This window comes from Penicillium alfredii (assembly GCF_028826965.1).
Source record: "Penicillium alfredii strain IBT 34128 chromosome Unknown utg000010l_segment0_segment0, whole genome shotgun sequence".
Classification (NCBI taxonomy): Eukaryota; Fungi; Ascomycota; class Eurotiomycetes; order Eurotiales; family Aspergillaceae; genus Penicillium; species Penicillium alfredii.
In genome coordinates this window covers 655,821-677,676 of record NW_026622707.1, presented here as the reverse complement: position 1 = coordinate 677,676, position 21,856 = coordinate 655,821, and the positions used below count along the sequence as shown (strand labels likewise).

General features: G+C 44.3%; 7 protein-coding genes across 7 annotated transcripts; 5 read left to right on the top strand and 2 right to left on the bottom strand.

Moving 5' to 3' along the window:
• Positions 1 to 5,019: 5,019 nt before the first annotated feature.
• Positions 5,020 to 8,735, bottom strand: NUU61_007806 (AP-3 complex subunit beta; the record flags this gene model as incomplete). The annotated part of the gene is made up of 4 exons (XM_056658331.1): positions 5,020 to 5,075; positions 6,115 to 8,428; positions 8,502 to 8,659; positions 8,723 to 8,735. The coding sequence occupies 4 exons, from the start codon at positions 8,733 to 8,735 to the stop codon at positions 5,020 to 5,022; spliced, it is 2,541 nt and encodes an 846-aa protein (XP_056508624.1).
• Positions 8,736 to 9,064: 329 nt separating this feature from the next.
• On the top strand, positions 9,065 to 9,715 carry NUU61_007805 (uncharacterized protein; the record flags this gene model as incomplete). Its single annotated transcript, XM_056658330.1, has 1 exon — positions 9,065 to 9,715. The coding sequence occupies one exon, from the start codon at positions 9,065 to 9,067 to the stop codon at positions 9,713 to 9,715; it is 651 nt and encodes a 216-aa protein (XP_056508623.1).
• A 93-nt stretch (positions 9,716 to 9,808) lies between these two features.
• nuf2 (kinetochore-associated Ndc80 complex subunit NUF2) lies at positions 9,809 to 11,384 on the bottom strand (the record flags this gene model as incomplete). Its single annotated transcript, XM_056658329.1, has 4 exons — positions 9,809 to 9,922; positions 9,975 to 10,889; positions 10,957 to 11,217; positions 11,286 to 11,384. The coding sequence occupies 4 exons, from the start codon at positions 11,382 to 11,384 to the stop codon at positions 9,809 to 9,811; spliced, it is 1,389 nt and encodes a 462-aa protein (XP_056508622.1).
• Positions 11,385 to 11,602: 218 nt separating this feature from the next.
• On the top strand, positions 11,603 to 12,716 carry NUU61_007803 (translation initiation factor eIF2B subunit alpha; the record flags this gene model as incomplete). The annotated part of the gene is made up of 2 exons (XM_056658328.1): positions 11,603 to 11,652; positions 11,705 to 12,716. The coding sequence occupies 2 exons, from the start codon at positions 11,603 to 11,605 to the stop codon at positions 12,714 to 12,716; spliced, it is 1,062 nt and encodes a 353-aa protein (XP_056508621.1).
• A 2,423-nt stretch (positions 12,717 to 15,139) lies between these two features.
• On the top strand, positions 15,140 to 15,355 carry NUU61_007802 (uncharacterized protein; the record flags this gene model as incomplete). The annotated part of the gene is made up of 1 exon (XM_056658327.1): positions 15,140 to 15,355. The coding sequence occupies one exon, from the start codon at positions 15,140 to 15,142 to the stop codon at positions 15,353 to 15,355; it is 216 nt and encodes a 71-aa protein (XP_056508620.1).
• Positions 15,356 to 17,757: 2,402 nt separating this feature from the next.
• NUU61_007801 (uncharacterized protein) lies at positions 17,758 to 20,022 on the top strand (the record flags this gene model as incomplete). Its single annotated transcript, XM_056658326.1, has 1 exon — positions 17,758 to 20,022. The coding sequence occupies one exon, from the start codon at positions 17,758 to 17,760 to the stop codon at positions 20,020 to 20,022; it is 2,265 nt and encodes a 754-aa protein (XP_056508619.1).
• Positions 20,023 to 21,200: 1,178 nt separating this feature from the next.
• Positions 21,201 to 21,805, top strand: NUU61_007800 (thioredoxin family protein; the record flags this gene model as incomplete). Its single annotated transcript, XM_056658325.1, has 2 exons — positions 21,201 to 21,376; positions 21,502 to 21,805. Coding segments are annotated over 2 exons (480 nt in total), but the record flags the coding sequence as incomplete, so codon positions are not given.
• Positions 21,806 to 21,856: the final 51 nt, after the last annotated feature.

Sequence of the window (21,856 nt, the reverse complement as noted above, 5' to 3'; positions counted from 1 at the left end):
TTACTATAAATACTTAGTCTTTAATCTAATATTTCTAGAGGATATCGAGGAGGGTTATACTAAGATTCTACCTAAAGTATATACTAGAAATAGATTCGAAGCTAAGTAAAACCTCTCGATAATTCTAGTCTATATTAATAAAATAGCTAGAGATAGCTATAAATACTTATTAAAATAGCGATATCTAATAATTAAGACTAATAAAGAGCTTAGCCTTAGATAGAAGCTTCTAAAGTAAATCTTTCTATTAATCTTAGATTATTCCCTAGATTCAACGTTATATAATTTAACGGGAAAGGAAACTAGGGATAAATAATAATAATTAGGTTATTTAAAGAAAGGCTTAGAATTCGAGATACTTAATAGTTTAAAAAAGAAGCTATAAAGTAATTATTATAGTAATCAACTATTACTCCTATAGCTTTTAAGTAACTAGCTAGGCTATTCGAGAGGAGTTCTTAGTCTAAAAAAGATTAGTCTATAAATTAAATAATAGCTATATAATATATTATATATTCTATAAGATATTAGATTATTAAATATTTAGTAGTACTTTAGCCTTTCTAGTATATACTCCGATTCTAGTAACGTTAGAGACCTATTATCCTATTCTTAGTATAGACTAGATAGTCTATAACCTTATTATATTACTTATATAGGAGCTTTGGCTCTTCTATTACTAAATATACGATTTAATCAAAATACAACTATATATTAGTCTATTATAGACCCTTCTAGTTTATTTTCTTTATAGTATTATAAAAACCACTAATTTAGGTATTAAGCTACTAGTTTAAAAACTCTGTTTTATTTATACTATTAAAAATTACTTAGGTCTTTTTCCGATTGTTGGATTATTTTAGTGTTAGTAATATAATAGAAGGGAGGCTTTACTTAGTTTACTAGCTTTCTAGTAGTTCTAAGAGGGTATCAAGAAGTTGATCAGAATAGAAAATAGATGACTTAAACCCCTTACTCTTAATAAGAGAGGGAGAATACGAGGTAGATAACTAAGATATAGAAGAGATATAGCAATAGTATATTAAAATAAAGGACTCGAGATATAGAAAAATAATCTAAGGTAAATTATCGTAGATTTAGGGGAATATATAGGTCTAATACTTATTTCTTATTAATAGATAGGATTCGGCACTATTCTAGTACTAAATTTTATAATTAATTAGAAGATACTCTACTATAATATATATAAAGCTTATTAGATAGTAAGAAATAGATTAATAGGTTAATCTATAGGTTAACCTATTAACCTAAATAATTAGATAAAAGTAATACCCTAAGACTTTTATTTTTATCCCCTAAAAATTTTAACCTAACCAGCTAACCTTTTTACGTAGGTATATTAGAACCGGGGCTATAAGTAAACGCGTAGATAGATTAAAACCCTAGTTCTAATAGAGATAGAAAGACTACTATAAAAAAGCATATATTTTATTATATCTAGTAAAAGGGGGACTATACAACCCTTTTATAGCGAGAGACTGGAGATATAGAAAAATAATCTAAAGTAAATCATTGTAGATTCAGGGGAATATAGGTCTAATACTTATTTCTTATTAGTAGATAGAATTTAGCACTATCCTAGTACTAAATTTTATAACCAATCAGAATAGGCTCTACTAATATATACAAAGTTTATTAGATAATAAGAAATAGGTTAACAGATTAATCTATAGGCTAACCTGTTAACCTAAATAATTAGATAAGAGTAATACCCCAAGATTTTTCTTTTTATCCCCAAAAAATTTCAATCTAACCAGCTAATATTGTTATTTTATATAAATTCAGAAAAAATATTTAAAATAATTCTTTTATATAAATAAGACTATAATATACTTATATATTAATAAAGAAATATTAGATATTAGATTTATATCTATTTTATTATTTCTAATATATATAGTTTATTTATATAAAAAATAATAGTACTACTATAGACTTTAAATATATATTTTTAGGTTTAGTATAAGAAATAATTAATTAATATCTTCTTTCGCCTATATCTACCTATTATAAAATATAATTCTTACCTTAAAGTATTAAATTAATAAATTAATATATTATATATTCTAAATATATTATTACTATATAATATTCTTTTTATAAAGAGTTAGAATTATAAGTTATATTAGAACAAAAACAGTATTTAACAATAGTGTATTATTAAAAAAGGTAAGTAAATTATCTATCCTAATTAAGAAATTTATACTAAAATAGGTCAAAAATAGGTTAACCCGTTAACCCACAGGTCAACCCATGGGCGGGTCAGGATTTTATTAACCTGACCTATGGGTCGTGGGTTTGGGTCATGGGTCAAGATCTTTGACCCATAGGACGGGTCTGTCCATGTCTAAATCTCCTAAGATAATTAAATAGCTTATTATAGATAATAAAAATAGTATAAATAATAATATCCTTTATTTTTAAAAAGACTATAATAAATTAGAAAAATAACTAGATAATATTAAGAAGATAATCGATCTAGTATTATTTATCTATATTAATTTTAAGATAAAGATAATTATATTTAGAGTAAAATCGATTAAAGACTAATTATAACTATTTTATACGCTAGAGTATTAAAAAGGTTAAATTCTATCTAGTTTAGATATCTTAAATTAGAACTAATTAAGGGTAGTTAGGCTAGAGACTAAGAAAAGACTCCTAATATTAAAGGCTTATATTAATAAAGATTATAAGGTTTCTAATCTAAAGTATAAAGTAGGTTAGTATTTTAATTAATATATAAAGAGTATAGATATATATCTTTATAAGAGTTATTATAATATCTTATTTTTATATTTTTTAATAGATATATTAGATATATTCTTTAGATTAAATAGTCTTAGTTACCTTATTCTAAAGGTTTATTTTTATCTAGCTAAATAGTTACTTTAAATTTAACTAAATTATATATATAATATATAAAACCTAAATAATTATTATTTTAGAATTAATATCTAATAATTAAATAGAATCTTAGATATTTAAAATAAAAATAGAGTTATTTAATATATTATTAGTTATTACTATATATACTTAGTCTTTAATCTAATATTTCTAGAGGATATTAAGAAAGATTATATTAAGATTATATCTAGAGTATATACTAGAAATAGGTTCGAAGCTAAATAAAACCTTTTAATAATTTTAATTTATATTAATAAAATAGCTAAAGATAACTATAAATATTTATTAAAATAATAATATCTAATAGTTAAGATTAATAGAGAGCTTAGTCTTAGATAAAAGCTTCTAAAATAAATCTTTCTATTAATCTTAAATTATTCCTTAGATTTAATACTATATAGTTTAATAGAAAGAGAAACTAGGGATAAATAATAATAATTAAATTATTTAAAAAAGGGCTTAGAATTTAGGATACTCAATAATTTAAAAAAGAAACTATAAAATAATTATTATAGTAATTAACTATTATTTCTATAGCTTTTAGATAACTAGTTAGGCTATTTAGGAGAAATTCTTAGCCTAAAAAAGATTAGTCTATAAATTAAATAATAGCTATATAATATATTATATATTCTATAAAACGTTAGATTATTAAATATTTAGTAATACTTTAGTCTTTCTAATATATATTCCGATTCTAGTAATATTAGAGACCTATTATCCTATTCTTAATATAGATTAAATAGTCTATAACCTTACTATATTACTTATATAAGAGCTTTAGCTCTTTTATTACTAAATATATGATTTAATTAAAATATAACTATATATTAGTCTATTATAGACTCTTCTAGTTTATTTTCTTTATAGTATTATAAGAACCACTAATTTAGATATTAAACTACTAATTTAAAAATTCTACTTTATTTATACTATCAAAAATTACCTAGATCTTTTTCTAATTATTAGATTATTTTAGTATTAATAGTATAATAGAAGAGAGGCTTTACTTAGTTTACTAGCTTTCTAATAGTTCTAAGAGGATATCGAGAAATTAATTAGAATAGAAAATAGATAACTTAAACCCCTTATTCTTAATAGGAGAGAAGGTATAAAATAGATAACTAAGATATAGAAGAGATATAGTAATAGTATATTAAAATAAAGGACTTAAGATATAAAAAAATAATCTAAGGTAAATTATTATAGATTTAGGGGAATATATAGATCTAATACTTATTTCTTATTAATAGATAGGATTCGGCACTATCCTAGTACTAAATTTTATAACTAATTAGAATAGGCTCTACTAATATATATAAAGTTTATTAGATAGTAAGAAATAGATTAATAGATTAACCTATAGACTAACCTATTAACCTAAATAATTAGGTAAGAGTAATACCCTAAGATTTTTCTTTTTATCCCTAAAAAATTTTAATCTAACCAGCTAATATTATTATTTTATATAAATTCAGAAAAAATATTTAAAATAATTCTTTTATATAATTAAGACTATAATATACTTATATATTAATAAAGAAATATTAGATATTAGATTTATATCTATTTTATTATTTCTAATATATATAGTTTATTTATATAAAAAATAATAGTACTACTATAGACTTTAAATATATATTTTTAGGTTTAGTATAAGAAATAGTTAATTAATATCTTCTTTTATCTATATCTATCTATTATAAAATATAATTCTTACCTTAAAGTATTAAATCAATAAATTAATATATTATATTCTAAATATATTATTACTATATAATATTCTTTTTATAAAGAGTTATAATTATAAGTTATATTAGAATAAAAACAGTATTTAACAATAGTATATTATTAAAAAAGGTAAACAAATTATCTATCCTAATTAAGAAATTTATACTAAAATAGGTCAAAAATAGGTTAACCCGTTAACCCGCGGGTCAACCTATAGGCGAGTCAGGATTTTATTAACCCGACCTATGGGTCGTGGGTTTAGGTCATGGGTCAAGATCTTTGACCCATAGGACGGGTCTGTCCATGTCTAGACGGGTCTGTCTATGTCTACTTTGTATCCCATTCCACCTGACTGTTTGTTTAGTTGGCTCTCAGTAGCCCATCGGTGAGTCGAGTTTCCTTAGTTGGTTTAGCGACTGCAGGGGTCGTAACAAAATTCTAATTAATAGCGACGATAATATCGTTAATAGATTAACTAAACCTTTTATTGTTAAATTTCATAAATTCTAAGTATCTCTAAACCTTATTAAACCCCCGATAGTACTAAATAACGAAACTAGGATTTTGTAAAGAATATACTTGGCAGGGTATAAGGCTTGTCGATCAGGTAAAGAAATAAAGGGGAGGAGTAAGAGAAAGTAGTATATCTTTTTCACTATCAAGACTAAATCTTGTCTTACTAGCTAGATGCGAGAGTATCAATTTATCATATAATATCTTTGTAACTCCACATATCATCGATAATATAAACGACTGGGTCTCTGTTATATATCGTGATCATTCCACTGTAGGGTGGATGAAGTAACAAGTTCTGACTTCCTTTAGGATCATATGATATCACCTGATTCATCCCTTCCGTCAGTTGGGAATAACCTCCTGCCTCACCATCTTGGTAGACCCTTTACAGATTTATTAATATAAAATTAATAATAATAACGATAATTCTAATAAAATTAATAAAGATATTTATAAATTAGTATAAAAACGATAAAAATAATAACATTAATTAACGAATTTATAAAAAGAGATGATAATAATAATAATAATAATAAAATTAGTCTACTAGACTATATAATTAATTATTAACGTATCCTAGCGCTCTGATTAGCTACGAGAATCAGAGGCTAATTAATTTTATTACCGGTTTAAGAGATTTAGGCGAATTTAATAAAGATTAAGGTCTACAGTGTCGATGTTAGAGAGGGTATATTGGGACTAGGGTTCTATTAAACAGTTCTCCACTACCTCCCTAACCGCCCATAGCGTATCTATAGGTGGTAGTAGATAGCTTCTTTTCTTCTCTCCTATAGACCTTACAGATAGATAATTTGATTCTCTCTCTCTTCTGCTCCCTTAGAGTTCTGCTCTCCCTACCTTCCCCTAGTGCTCCCTAAGACAGCTCGTCGAGTATAGAGTATTCACAAATCTACAACTATACATGCGAGACCTTGGAACCAGACTGGCCCAGCAATTGCTGGGCTTCCTTATGAAGAGCTTCGCTCTCAGAGTCGGTCTCTTCCGCATCCTCATTCTCCTCTGATTCCTCTTCCTCGGACTCAGTCTCTTCTTCTTCTGAGTCAGTCTCGCCCTCAGTCTCGGTTTCGGACTCGGTCTCTGTCTCTTCTTCCTCATCCTCTTCGTCGAGCCACTGATTCAAGCTCTTCTGTCCAGCGGCGATACCCGCCACAGCAGGGCCGTTATGTTTCTGGCGCGGGGCGGCACTCTGGTGCTCGCGGAGAGCACGATCCAATCTTTCGCCTGCGGTCATCGAGGTCTGGGTCGTGGATGGCTCGGGCTTCACGTCCTCGGTGCGCAGACTCGAGTCCGGCTCTTGACCTGCCTCGACCCAATCGGGCAAAGGAGTGTAGCCAGGCAGGCCATGATAGCCGGCCTCGGGCCCAACGACAAGGGTGGCAGATCCGACCTGTAGATCCTTGCGCGTTTCGGACGGGCTGGGGGCATGCGGGACTGGCTTGGGAGCCAGGAGAAGGAGGTTGGCTAGTTGGGTGGATGCAGGGCTGGCGAGGAGAGCCTTGTAGAGGCGGGCGCGGTCACGCAGGTCGTATGAGGTGTCGTAGCGGGCAAGAAGCAATAGGTAGCGCCAAAGCAAGGTGATGCGATCCTCTTGTTCTTCCTTGGTTTCGGGGTCCTGCGTTTCTTTGCTAGTTCCCTCGCCTTCCCCGGACTGTTGGCTCTGGCTCTGATCTTCAGTGGCAGTGTCGGTCCACTCGTTGCGGAACTCCTGATTCGTCTGGACAGGACGCTCCGGTGATGACGACACCGGCTTTGGTTCTTCTTTGGGTGGGTTTTGCAAAAGATGGTGGAGATAGACCTTGGCCCCCAGAAGAACTATCTGTTGCTTGACGCCTTCCGTTTCGTCCGCGAATCCTTGCACGAGGATGCGGAGAACGTCGGGTGCGATGTTGTGAGATGGTTCCATACCCGAGAATTCGCCCACTAACCAGATGATGGTGGCTCGGGCATCCGGATGAGTAGTCGACCCGAGATGGTTGACGAGCTGCATAACAGTCTGTTTATGTGAACTCGGGTCCTGTTGGATCAGGTGGCGGATAACGGTCAATGACTCCGAGACGAGATTCCCATCCAAGCTGGAAATCTGGCCGAGAAGGATCCGAAGACACATGGCCGAGGTCTCGGAGTCGCCTTGTGCGCAGCGCCCAATAGCTCGTACACTCTCCCGGACCAGCTCTGGGTCTGTGCCTTTAGAGAAATGCTCCAACTCGCTAATGATTACACCTTTCCAGTGTTTTCCACAATGCGGGAACAGAATAGTCAGCACCTCTAACTTCAGGCGCCATATATGGGGCGGGTCATTGGCGTGGACGAGGAAGTGGGCTGTATATCTCGCGAACGGCTTCGGATCTCTCAGGGCCACAGCAACAATGCTGTAGAGGGCAATGAGTTGCATGTCCTGGGGGCTCCGTAGAAGGGCCACAAGCGGACCAATAGCTGAAGCAAGATACTCTGGGGGTGCTAGGTAAAGAAAACAGCGAACGACACCGACAATAACGGCCGAGTTGCGGTTCTGCAGCAATACCTTGCATGCCCGAAGAAAGATTTCCAAGTCAGGGTCCAGAACGGGCACCTCATATTCTTCGCCATCATCATCATTGTTCTGCTCGGGCTGTTCATCCTCATAAAATGGCTTAGTGACCGCCTGCTTGACTTTTTGGGTTCGACGAGGAAAGCATTTGCGCGCGTAAGATGTCAATAGGCGTAGCGTCGCCAGCTGTCCCCATTCATCCATATCCACTAGTTTCTTGACCAAACTGCGGTAATGTTTGTGGACCAGTTCGATCTGATCCGGGCATACCTCTAGGAACGCGGCAACTGCGGGACCGACAACGAAATATTGGGAGTCGCCCAGAAGAGTCGAAAGATATCCCATCAACTGTGGTAGCGTGTTCGGATCCAGACGGTAGCATTTAGGGATCGCCAATGCAGCTGCTTTCCGCACATGCGGGCTCATATCACCGCACCCTCTCTTGATGGCCAAAGACACGATTTGACTGATCACCGGTACTCGGATCCCCGACATCGTCCGCAGCGCCATTGTTCGCACTTGTGGGTTCTGGTCCGTGAGAGATTTCTGGATCGCATTGATAGAGAGCAGCGCCAGATCTGGCTCGGCTTCCGCATGGTGGACGAGGTAGATGTAGACCAGTTTCTTGACTTCGAGGTTGGCGCTGGCCGCGTTTTTGACGACTGCAGAAAAAAAGGTGAGGGCAGGCTCGGAGCGGTACATCAACTATAAAAAACACAAGAAGAATTGAGTTAGAAATTGCCGCCCATCTGGGGAATCATTTGGGTTAGCCACGTACCGAAATCACCCTCCGCATCCCATCCAGGACTTCACGCTCATGGCGACTGTCTAGTAGCCGTTTGATATGTGTAGCGTTGTATGTGCGAGATGAATAGTCCGGCTTCGAGCTTCGGTTGCTGGCAGCGGACTGGGCGGCCTCTAGGGTGAGCTCTCGTGCTGTGCGCACAGCGTCCCGCGGTCAGTTCCAGCCAGGATAAGAAAAGACGGGCGCAAACAAACCTGTTTCCAGCATCGACGATATTCTAGAAATTGTCTCCATCTTTCCAGCCTCCAAGGGCCCAGGCCAGGGGCAAGGGGGATCGATTGGGGGAGGAATGAGACAAGAAGTGAGGGGAGGAAAGGCGGTCCTCCGCGGGAGATGATGCAAAACTGCCCGTCGTCGGGACCCCTCGATCTGCCCATCTACAAGTCCTCGGCCCACTCACCCCAAGCGACACACTATGACTATTCACCGATCAGTGGATGATGGTCGCAAGCCGAAATGAAACTTGTTCTTAGCTCCAACCGATGACACTTTGCAGCTAGGAGACCTGGAGTGCAACGCCCATTCTACTGCCTGCAATGGCAGCGCGGATCGCTTCCTGTGACCTGGTGACCGATGCCCTGTACCGACTTCTCGACACCGACACCGACACATACCTCATCGTCTGTGCAACAAAGGCCGAGTTTTTGGTGCAGCTGGCTGCGGCTATTCGCGGCCAACGCGCCCATCCAGCCAGCGCAGGAGGTCCTGACCTGCTCACGAACACCATTGGCTTGCTCGCGAAATCTAGCAAGATACGCTTGATCTTCTGCCCGTCTCTGGAAAGCCTTCGAGCATATCTTGCAGTGCTGAGCCCAGCCGAGCGAGTAGCCCCTGGGGACGCGGCGGATCCGCGGAGACGGTTTCTGGCTGTCCTTGATATCGTGGCTCTACATGCCAACACCTCCGAGTTCTCGGCGCAAGGACTGTCGAGAACGTTGGCCGCTACTGTCGAGGCTGCCTCTCGGGCGGAAATGGACCTGACGCTCTACGAATGTACGAACGCGCTGGACCCTAGCACGGACCGCGGAAGAGGGCTATGGGATGTGCAGGTGCCGTTGCTGAATGGGTCAGTCCGAATGCGCGATGATGGAAGCGCTTGGGGAGGGCGCGGTGCGTCGGTGAAACGAATAGCCCAACGCTGGTTTGAATTCGATCAAGACAGTTCGGTGGAAAAAGCTAGACCATAACAAAAACTCCATAAAATGAATCTGTACTGCCCGGGTATCCTAGAGCCGACCGCTGAACTCCTGATCCATACATAAGCCAAGAAACCTGATTCTTCACAGGGACTTTTCCATCTCTGTGATATAGAGCTTGATGTGTGACTCGAGCTTCAGGTATTGATCGTGGGCGCCTTGAATCTCGCTCTCGATATTTTCTTTGAGATCGGCCATCTGAGGATGGGTGAGCATTTATACAGCTACTGTGGCACGGCTCGAAACATACCTTTTTCTCCGTCTGTTCAATGCGAATCCGCCTTCGTTCCATGTCCCGCTGCTTCTCGGCACGCTCCTCGCGCAGTTGCTTCTGAACATTGCGAAGCTCTTCCATGCGGACCTGGGCAATCTCTGCCTTCTCCTGGGCATTCTTCCGGAGTCCTTCGATACGTTCATTCCAACGAGCTAGCTGCCGCTGCAAAAGCTTCTCGGTTTGCTCGACCTCCCGAACACTATTCCCCCGGTCCGAGATAGCCTCCTTGTTCCGGGAAGCACGAGACTCCTCCTCGTCCTCCTTCTGCAATTCCACGGTAATATCATCAAGCAGTTTGACGCATGCCTGGACATCGTTGGAAACCACAGTGAAGGTGTCCGACGACGTTTGAAGAGCACGAGCTCTCTTTTCCATTGCATCGATCTGAGCTTTCTCGCGCATCAGGTTCTCTGACAAATCAGTCAAAGATGACTGAAGAGTTGCCGGGGATTCGAGGACATAAGGTCGCAATTTCTCTGCCTCTTGCCGTGTACGGACGGTCTTCTCGGTCTTTTCCTCGAGTTGTTGCTGTCTCCGAGCTCGTTCGCTTTTGACACGATCAAGTGTCTCCGCGACCCGAGACTGTTCTCGTCCCAACTCCAGCAATCGTGCCTTGAGCTCGTCGTTTCGGCCCACTTTATCCCTCACTTGAGCTTCGTTGGCTTGGAGATTCCGTCGCATCTCGCCCAGACGCTGCTCCATTTCCTGGTTCTCCGCCAGCAGAGTATCAATGCGCGACTTGGTCTGCTCTGTCTTGTTAAAGTGCTCGTCAATCACCTGGGTTTGCGATTCCCGGAAGCGAACGAAGTTGATCAAATAAGAAAAGATCTTGATCAGTCGATCATGCGTAGGTCTTGTCAGGTCGGTGAAGGTGAAGTCGTTGACGCCGCACTAATTGTAGAGGATGTCAGCTTCCATGAGCTCGAGATCGGGCCATCAACCAAGGGGCCGTACGCACCTCCATCAACAACCTCCGAAGGCTAATAAAGAACCCCATGAGGTTGCGCGTGTCATTGGGCACGATATCAGGATAGTCGCCGCAGATATCTTCCGCAGCCACATGCATAGCCGGCTCCACCGTCTCGCGAGTGATGTTCATAAGCAGCTCTGCAAACCATTCAAAGACCATCTGGATCTGCTGGGGATTCGGCTTGACCAGGTCGGCCGAGGAAAACGGGATACCGATATCGTTGATACATCCTGCAATTTCTTTGTCGGGCTAGAAGATGTTAGCAGGCAATCGAGGCACTGCCAGGCTCTCGGGGCCGGAGTAGGAGTCAAACTGACCAGGCGCATCAACGCATCATTCTCGTCTTCCTTCTTGCGGCCGCGATTGTGCGGTTGGGAGCCATGGAATTGCTGGCTCATGCGATGATTGTAGGCCATTGCAATTAAGCGCGACAGTCAAGTCGAGCCTGAAAACCAGGCCAAAAGTGCTCGGGTGAGGTTGTTATGATTTGCGTTGATTGTTTACGGGGAGATTCACCCCGATCGGGATTAGTGCTAATTGGAGGGGCAGCGTGCAAACAAAGCAAACTCCCAAGAAATCGTGACTCTTGTCTGGCTGCTTGTATGTCCGTCTGCTTTATTCCTACACAATCACAATGGCAACCTCGTCGGATGCGGCTGCGGCCGATGTGACAAAACCGTTCGAGTAAGTCCCTCATCCTGCCGCGGCACTGGCGTCTTGCTCACCCACCCCGCAGCATCGTCGCAACGTACAATGAGCTCCTCCGCTCCGACCCCGACCTCACCATGCCCATCGCGGCCATTGAAGCTCTGGTGCTTCTGCTCACTCACTCGGCCTCGTCCACGATATCGGAAACTCTCGATCTCTTGGAAAAGTCCACCGCCCACCTGAAGAAAGCCATCCCGAACCCCATCGGTCTCTCCGCCGGAACCGATCTCTTTCAACGATACCTGATCACGACGTTACAACGGCCGGGGCAGCTGGGTCCTGCTGGAGACTTTAAGGCTATCCGGACACATCTTCTCTCGAATGGGCGACTGTTCATCCGTCGCGCCAAAGAGAGTCGACACAAAATCGCGGCTTTCGGGCGAGGGTTTATTCGCGACGGCAGCACGGTGCTTACAAACGGTGGCTCGCGAGCCGTCGCATCACTACTGCAGAAAGCTGCAGATGACGAGGGTGGACCGTCAGCAGTGCGATTTCGCGTCATCTACGTTCTTTCATCGACCAGTCAAACCCTTGGACAGTCTTCTGAAGAGCCCGAAGGCATGGAAACGGTTCGGGCTTTGAGAGAGAAGGGCGTTCCAGTTGCGACGATCCCAGAGTCGGCGGTGGCATATGCCCTTGGGAAAGCGGATATGGTTATTGTGGGTGCAGAGGGCGTCGTGGAGAATGGCGGGATTGTCTCGCGCATGGGAACCTACCAGATCGGCCTGCTCGCCAAGGCAATTGGCAAACCATTCTACGTAGTGGCGGAAAGCCACAAGTTCGTTCGACTGTATCCCCTTGGCCAGTACGATCTGCCCATCGAGCAACGCGTCATTGAGTTCCAGTCGGAGGAGGATATTGCCGAGGAAAACAAGCAACAAGCAGCCAAGACCGACGCAAACGCAGAGACTCCGATTGAGCTGCCCCTCTGTGATTCTGTGGATTTCACTCCACCGCATTTGATTTCGGCGCTGATTACGGATAGCGGCGTTCTGACCCCCAGCGCCGTTAGTGAGGAGCTGATCAAGATCTGGTTTTGAGGGTTTGTTTGATGGCCCCGTGAGACTGGCTCTCCAAAACCCCAAGGGCTCGAACCGGACGAGAAAAGTACGATAATAGATGACATGATGGGAATGACTTGATGTGACCTGCGTCTCCAACTCCGCCTGTTTTGCGAATCCAGCCGAGTGCTGATATAGGACAATGGGGAAACTCGCCCTGCAGAAGCCTTTTCAAGGTTGCGCAAGGGGACCAGAGAAGATACCCGTCACGCAGAATAAGCATCAAGTGTGGAAAGGTCTGTGCAGCTGCACTCGTGTTCTGACTGTCCTTTTTAAAAGGATCTAATGGAATGAATTTCGAAAGTTCATTTCTTATTCTTCATTCCACTTGATGCACCCAATAGATCCCGGAAAGAGAAAATGAATTCCAAGCTATAGATCCTCCACATATCTTGAAACAGCCGGGAACGCTCAATCCCAAACGCCACATCTCTTGGTCATGTCATCGTTATCGTCAACCATGAAAAAGAAAATCGCCGTTGTACTCGACGACACGAGATGAATAAGTTTCCCGAAAAGAATGAAACCCGAAACCGCGTCAAGATACTCGTGCTGTGGTAGCAGCATCGTAGAAAAAAAGAAAGAATCGAATCGAGAAGCCACTGCAATCGCCTCTATACCACAACCCTATGACCAGATGGCCAGACCAAGATATTCATCCCAGTCCAATGATCACCCCCTTGTGATTGTCCCCGCGAGAACCCTGATGCAGCCTCGATTGCACCAAGCCCGGTTTGATATATTTCCTTTTTATCTTCGAGATTGGAGTTACGAGATCGCGATCCGGTTCGAGACGAGCGCACGCCATTCTGGGGCTTGCAGCGCAGCAAAGGCGTAGAGTAGTAGGTATCCGAGGGCCACGAATATCCACAGCGGTGCCATCTGGGATATGACGAAATGGCTAAGAAAGGAAGGAGAAAGTCGGTGAGGGGAGTATGAAGTGAAGGGGGAGGTCCGTAGAGGTGTGACTTTTTTTTTATATACTTCGACTCTCAACTTCTGTAATTGTGAAAGAGTCAAATGACAATTCCAGATCGTCTATAGGAAGGAAAGAGAAGTGAGAAGTGAAAGTCCAAAATTAAACAAGAAGAACAGCATAAGACAAGAGACATTTGATTTCCGAGAGATCCCAGCCGGGCATTTTAAACCCAGCCAGACCGAAAGATTGGCCTCTGTCCGTCCTCTCTCTCCCCGACACGTCCCCATCCAATTTCCAGTGGGTGGATTAAGTCTTCGGCCATTGAGAGAGCATAGTTGCTCGACTGCAGTGATAGTGATGCGGGGGTTCTTTGGGAGAATCGAAAAAAAAACGCTTCTTCCGTCAAGACCAGGATTTTCACTACTAGCAGGGATACAGAGAGTCTAGCCCACGTCTTTGTTCAATCGGGGGCCTCGTGGATCGGATTTTCTTGTTTGGGAATGGTGTTTGCAGTGTTTCTCGAGGGATGTGGAGATATCAGAGGGAAGGAAGTGGATTTCTGTCAGGGTCTGGGGGTGGGATGAATAAGAAATGGGCAGGGAGGGTACTCTGGCAGGATCTATTCTGTGTGATTGTGGGCTGTTATCTCTAGATATTGTATATCTTAGGAGACCAGCTTTAGTGTGTCTGCAAAATACATTGACATCCATGGATCGCCTTATAGCTGATTTATACTTTATACTTTATGGGGCAGCATTTAACTTCTCCTTTCCCTGGGGTTCCCTGGTCATGCACCGGAATCATCGGCGATGGCTGTTGGTGATATCTGACTTGCCCATGTGTTGTTGAGATGAAGTAGAAAGGGTAGCATTCCTTAAGCTTAATTAATACTTGTAAGAGAAGTCAAGCCACTCTCTCGTTTTGCAAGCTCTAGGCCATAGTTCTCATCTGGACGGGTTTTGGTCGCCCAGTTAGGGCATTGCAACGTTTCATGGTTATAGAACCTGGACCCTGTCCTCAAAGCACACCAGAAAACCATATCACCATATTTCTCACCAACTGAACATGTGAAATCCCTTCTTCATAAAATGAAGCACTTAGACCTTCAGACTCTGAAGATCCTAACACGCAATGCCCCACAGACCCCCGCCCTCAGTTCCTGATCCAACACGGGCTGCCAGTCTGACCGTTTCTCTCTTTATTTTCTCGCTTGCTCTCTCTAACTCTGTTCTGTTTTCTCTGATCCCCATCTCAAACCAAAAACCAGAAACAGAGAAAACAAAAATACCTTGAATTTGATATTAAACCCTGATTTTAAGACATTCGAAACCCTGCATCTCCGTGTGGAGACCGGTTCATATTGCCTCGTTTCAACCCCGCTCTCTCTCTCTCCCCTAGCGCAACAGCGCCGCTTGACGCTTTTCTGACCTGAGACATCCGTCAAGGAAGAAAGAAAATAAAAAGGAAGGGAAAAAAATAAACCATGGATGCCCAACCCTTAACGACACTCCTCCAATCCGAATCCCAGTCCCTCCACCCCAGACCCGATTCCCACGGTTCGTTCGATCTCTCCGGCCCCGATACCCGCCACAACCCGGGGTCGTGGTCTCTCAAGCGACTCTTGAGTGGACGTGGGAGTCGCAGGTATCGTGTTCTGGAGCGAGAGCCGAATCGGCTTCGGAAGCGGGTGAGCCAGTGATGGTATTATATCTATATATCCATCAGCTCGCAGTGGTCCGGGGGGATTTCCCCATTGTATATGGGTACCAGTTCGGAGATGGAGGAATTAGGAATGATTTGGGATCATATGCAGGCGCTCTTCTATCGTTGGCTTTGGGGCTGGGAATCTTCTTCCTTGTTTCCTGCGGGTCTGCATCCTGCCTGGCGTTTGCATTAGAGAATTCGAATGGGGTATGGAATTATGATATTGCGGGCAAGGAAGAATTTCAGTGGTTCTGTCTTTGAGCTGTCATATGTAGGAAATCCAGTCCAGTCCAGTAGAGGAAATGCGTTGGCGTCGGCAATGTGCCGTCTTAACGGTCGTGGCAAACCCTCAATGGATTTCCCCACGCCACAACCACGATCCCTACAGATGATGGGGTTTCTTACTCGTCGATAAGAGACAAGTGTGTGCAATCAGCAATCGACCGTGCCGAGTCTTTCTAGATTTCGGTTTATTTTATTTTTACTTCTTGGTTGTCTTTTGCTTGGAATACATCGCAAAGCTAACCCTGCAGCCTTAGGTGCTGGATCGACCCGTCCCTAGTGATAACTCAAAAAGATAGTAATTTTTATAGATGAAGGATCGTGTGATCCAATCGATGCACGCTCCGATGCCCAAGTTTGTTTTTGAGCAGGTCTCGGCTAGCGGTTTGCTGCAGTGGGGCTCAGACTGACTCCATGGGGCACATTATGGTGATCTTTGGTCACCGGCTCGGTGTGTGAGCTGTAAATTGTCGGAATTTCGATCTTTTTGAGACTGTGGTGGACATAGAGAGGGAGAGAGGAATTGTGGAGAGGGCTAAGTAGAACCGCGTATCTGCATTTTGCTTGCACGATATAGATCGGAAAACAATTGGATCACTCGACTTTTTTTGGGGTTTGATTCATTCGATCTGTTAATAATCTATTTTTATTCATTCTATTTTACCCTTTTCTCGCACCACTGATTTCGGCAAGATGGGCCATGTCCGGGGAGAGAAGTGAATTCATTTCCTCCCCGGGCCCTAGGAAGTCTCCATGCATGTACATGATTTTCCACACTTGGGGAGTTCCGAGTCAAAGACGATCTTATCTGGAACTTTTCAGTTGGGTCTGGTGGCAATGGCAATCGTAGATGCTTGCAAAATGCACCGAGTCGCTGGATTTTGAATGAAAAACGTATATTTAGCAGAGCAGGGGCGACACTCCTTGCGAGGCCATAGATAGTGAATTCTAAGGAATAACCAGGGATCGATCTATTGGAATGTCTGAGACAACCATGAGTCCACGTGAGGAGGAAGGATATATTTATTTCTATTTTGACTTTGCTGTCTATTTGGCTAGATTCAATAATTTATGATAATTATTCCCTCGAGGCATAGTCATACTAGGGCCGATGCGAGTCCATAATCACTAGCCCCTAATTCGGGTCGATCAACTTACAGTATCCAGTATATAGTTCACAGTAATTACTCCAATGTGAGCAAAGAACAAGCCATAGACAGTAAAAAGTCTGAGGATAAATTAAGGAGACAGTAGAATCAGCATTTCCATGGATCGAGTCGAGGGGTGCGTCAGATCTGCCGTGTCATCGCGGAACCAGACTTGTGCTGGCCCACCCGTCAAACGGCCTCAAGGGCGAGAATAACCAAATAATAGTACTAGAACACTGATTCTATAGAATCGAATAATAATAAACATCAATCAATATGCAGAGAATAACAATAATAATAATAATATAATAAAACAAAGCAAAACACAAGGTGATCAGCCCTCGCGTCTCTTGACTCCACTGGAGACCCAATTTCCCAATTTCCCGTGAAAGGAGACACAGTGACGATCTCGAGGCCTGCAAATTGGCCGGATATCTTCTAGTCCAAGTAAAAAAGGTAGATAGACAGGTACCAGGCACTGGTGTGACTTGGAAATGCCAAGCGGTTATTTTTGGGGGGGGTTTTTGGGGGGTTTTTTTTAGGGGAAAAACCAAAACAACGTAAAATTTGTGCCTTGGGGTCTGGGCCTGATTAACGGGGCGCTTTTCTTTGCTTTCTCTCTCTCTTCTCTTCTTCTCTCCCTTTTATTCCCTCGACTCCCATTCCCTTCCCTTTTACTTTTCGAGTCACGAGTGCGACGCACGTTCGCTGCAGCCCCCTCTCTGTCGATCAACTGGTCGCTGACCCCAAAGCTTCACTTATGACGAGGGTGGCCTGCTGAGACCCGCTTTCCAACGCCTCTTGTCTTTCTGACCCCCTTTTGACTGTATTCTTTTTCTTTTTTTTTTCACCTTTTTTTATTTTTCTTCCATTCTCCATGAGTCCCGTCAGCCGGTCGCGCGACCCTACTAATACAGACAGCGACTGCAACTGATTCGCTTGTGGGCTCGAGTTGCACTCTAGCACCATGGCGATATGGCCCTTCGGTCGCAAAAACAAGCGACACACGATCCAAGTCAGCCCAGACGAGGCCGCCACTCTCCAGTCGTCGTTGGAGGAGCAGGACCCCCAGGAGCCCGACATCGAGCCAACGTTGGGTCGCAAACTTTCCCGAAGACAATCCAAGCGCCACAGTGTTGCGCGACCCGATGGTACGGATAGCATCCGCGGCTCGGCACGCGCCCCTTCCCATCGCCCGATCTCGTCCCTGGATGCTCGCAATTCTGACGCCGGCTATGATCGTGTCGAGCGTGACAATCTTCAATCGCTGCCTCGCAACGAACCCCTCTACGAGCACCAGCCCCCTCCGCGCCCTGTGTCTCGCACTGGGTCAGTGCTAAGGCGCAAACCAACCCAAAATGGCCCAAATAAACTCAAGAAAAGCAAACGCAGGACCGACGAGGCTATGAGGGAGCGCGAGATTCGTATGCTATCGTCTACTCCCATCGATATCCCGCGCCGGTCATTTCCCGCAGGTGGTGATTATGGGATGGAGCAGCGCCGGCGCAAAGCCAATAGATATCTCTCCGATGTCAGCCTTTCGATTCGCGATTCTGCCGCGTCCTCCATTTCGGATGCCTCCGACCCCTACACCTTCAAGGTCAACGCGTTTGCCGCGCTGACTCCGCGCCCTGTCGTTCGCTACGTCGAAGCGCCGCGACTTCCGACTGCAAAAAGCCAGAATGCGCCTTCGACCCGAGAACAAAAAGAGAGACTGCAGGCGATGACAATGTCGCAAGAAGAGCTATATTACTCCAAACGACGCGTGAACGAGCTGGCCGATTCCCTTGATGCAGGCTCCCTGAGGGAGTTGTTAGAGCGGGACCGCCGTCGCCGCGAGAAGAAACAAATCGACGACCAAGAAAAGCTCCGACGCAAACTCCAAGAAAGAGCCGACGCCCAGCGAGTCGAGGAAGAACAACGGGCTGCCGAAGAGGCGGCGGCAGCTGCGCCTGCGATTGCTGTTGCAGAGACCCAGGATGAAGCTAGTCGAAAAGACGATTCAGCATCTGCCGCAGCCGCACCAGAGCAATCGGGGTCGTGGCTAAGGGGTGCATCCAAAGGTAGTGAGGTCACTAGACGTGAATCAGTCGAGAGTTCCCGCGACCCTTCTGTCCGTGACCAGCGACTGGCTGCTCGTCCGAGCTTTGCGCAGTCCCACGAGATGGGCATGTCGCGCACAACTCTTTCTCCCCACTCATCTGTCCGGCACGGGCTTAGTAGCCCCAGCCAATCGCAAAACTTTGGGCTTGGCTCAACTTCGGATATTTCCAGGACGGTGGATTCGGAGCGCCGGCCGTCTGATACAAGTGGTCGCCGCGGCAATGCCATCTCGTCTTTGTTCCGACGTGGTTCTTCTCGCCTCAAGCGCCGTTACCGCGAGCGATTCCAGGACACCAGCCCTGAAGTCTCCAACGCCTCGCACGAATCCTTCTACAAAATCCAAACCCAATCCTCCCCACCTCCCGCAGTGGTGCCCCCTCCCCGCACATTTGTTGCCATTGGAACCGTTAAACGCTCCCAATCCAAATTCACCGAACACTTTGGCGACGAGCCGCTGTCGCCCTCTGAATCGCGTTTGCAGTCTCCGATTATCCCCGAACAAGTCCCGGAGTCATCCATGGAGAACGAGGAAGAGAAGCACGAGATGTCTTCTCTGAATGAACCTGCTCCCAGCGCTGGCATCGATATTAAAAACCCCCGCCGAGATCGCCACCAGTCCTGGACTGCCGAGAGCTTCGACGCGGAATCGGATAATGTCCCGCTTTCGCAGTCTCTCGCGTCGATTGACTCTGAGGGGTCATGGATGTCGGGCCAGTTCTTCCGTCGAATGTCGCAGAAACCGAGCAGCCCTGTTCGCGCAAACATTGACTCATTGGGTCCTATGCCGACGGATGGGCCCGCCGACACTCCCGATGATATACAGGAGTCGGTGGATTCCCGTCGTCCTAGTAGCCAGATGATGGGAGAGCCCGAGCTGGATAATGATCTGGCCGGTGCCGATGCCAGCAAACCGGCAGAGACATGGCACAGTGAAGTTGGTCGCCGACCGATTCTCGTGAACCCCATCGTCCGCCCCAAGTCCACCCAGGGTATGCTGAAGACTTCCCTGTCACCCATCTCTGCCGAGGATGACTTCAGCCCCGAGGAGGAGCCGATCCCCATTGCCCTTCAACGGGTGCCCAGTGCCAAAGCCGAAATTGGGCATGTCGAGACGGATGGTTTCATATAAAAAGGGCCGAGGTTTGAATGATTTGACCTCAATTAATGCCCATCTCATGACCTTGAACGTGCTCGCACCCCGAGCATATAGTGCCGTCATTCCTTGAAATTTCCTTTGTTCTTTTCCTTTGTTCAACCCCCCTGTGATATTCGAAGCAGCCATGTACGATGTGATGCAGAGCCAATCACCGATATGCCACTGCCTACCCGGTTACCCTCCCCTATCCCCTTATTCCCTGATCCCCGTACCTCCCTGCCCCTGCACCCTTTTTTTTTTTTTTTTTTTTTGTCTCTGATCTGACATGCTGCGCTTGTCATTAGCTTCTTTTTCTGCTTCTTTCGATTTGTTGATACCCCCACTTCGCCCCATGTTTACAGTTGGGTCAGATGCATCAATCCCATTTATTCTTCTTGATGTGGACCCAGTCCATTGAGTCCACCATAAAATCCATGGCAATGTGTGAGATCATGTCTGCTATGGATATAGTCCTATGGTTTGGGCCATTTGGGACATATATGCCATTTTGCTTTACCTCTTTCCCTTCTCCCTCGATATTAGTACACTACTTTTGCGCTGATATGCTAAGACCCTGCTTGTACATACCAGAATCGGGCTCGCATCAAGCTATTCTAGAATTTGATTAACAATTTGGAATAATACTGAAGAATTTATCCTACATCTACTTAGTCAACTTGCCACGCAGGTAACTAAAAGATATCTAGTTAGGCTGGTGGATATACAGTGCAAGTCAGGCCAGACTGGGGCGATTCATAAGCAAAGCACGTCATTTCATACTGCCACACATCACCGCCCCAGCATTCCCCCGAACTGCCGAATCATCCAATCGGCCAGCATCCACTCCCAAGCGCGTTGTACTCCAGAATTGCCTTGAACACCAATTGCACCATGCTGCCAGTAAGTGAAAACCTGCGTTCTGCATTTGATTACCCATGCAATGAACCACCTGTACCCAGCCCTGCTACCCTGTTACTCTTTTGATTTATGAGTAACTGAGTAACCTGGCCGTGGAAGCTTCCACGCGGATTAATCATCCTGAGTTACCTAAGCCTCTTCTGGAACGTCATCGCCCTATAAAATCACCAAGGGCGCCCCTCCATCCGGAGAGCGAGCCCCTCCTAATAATTGACTGGCATTGACCTCTTTTCTTCTTCTCCCTCTCCCACCAGATCAAACCTCCCACTGTGGCCTCTTTCCGGCTTTCTTCCAGACTCTCCACCTCCGTCCTTCGAGCTTCTTCTCCTCTGCTTACGGTCCGCTCTGCTCCCGCTCGACCTTTTTCCAGCACGCCGATTTCCCGCTTTTCGCAGTCGATTCCCAAAATGGGTGTCACTCAGATCGCCACGTACGTTCGTTCCTATTTCATTTTCTTCATTCCTGGATAGTTGGCTACTATCATTTGAAACACTTACTACTCATGATCCAAACCATCGAATTGAAAAAACCATTCTAATTTATATTCCTTGACAGTGCCGACGAGTTCAAGGAGAAGGTCCTGGAATCAGAGGACCGCGTCGTCGTCGACTTCTTCGCCACGTGGTGTGGTCCCTGCAAGGCCATCGCCCCCGCCGTCGAGAAGCTCAGCAACGAGAACGCCACCCTCAAGTTCTACAAGGTCGACGTTGACGAGCTCGCCTCTGTCGCTGCCGACCTCGGCATCTCGGCGATGCCTACTTTTGCTTTCTTCAAGGGCGGCGAGCGCCTCGGTGAACTGACTGTTCGCGGTGCGAACCCGCCTGCTATCAAAGCTGCTGTCCAGGAGCTTGCTGCATAGATTTGAGGGTTGGTGACGGTGAACTTGTGATATGAATATGGATTCATACTT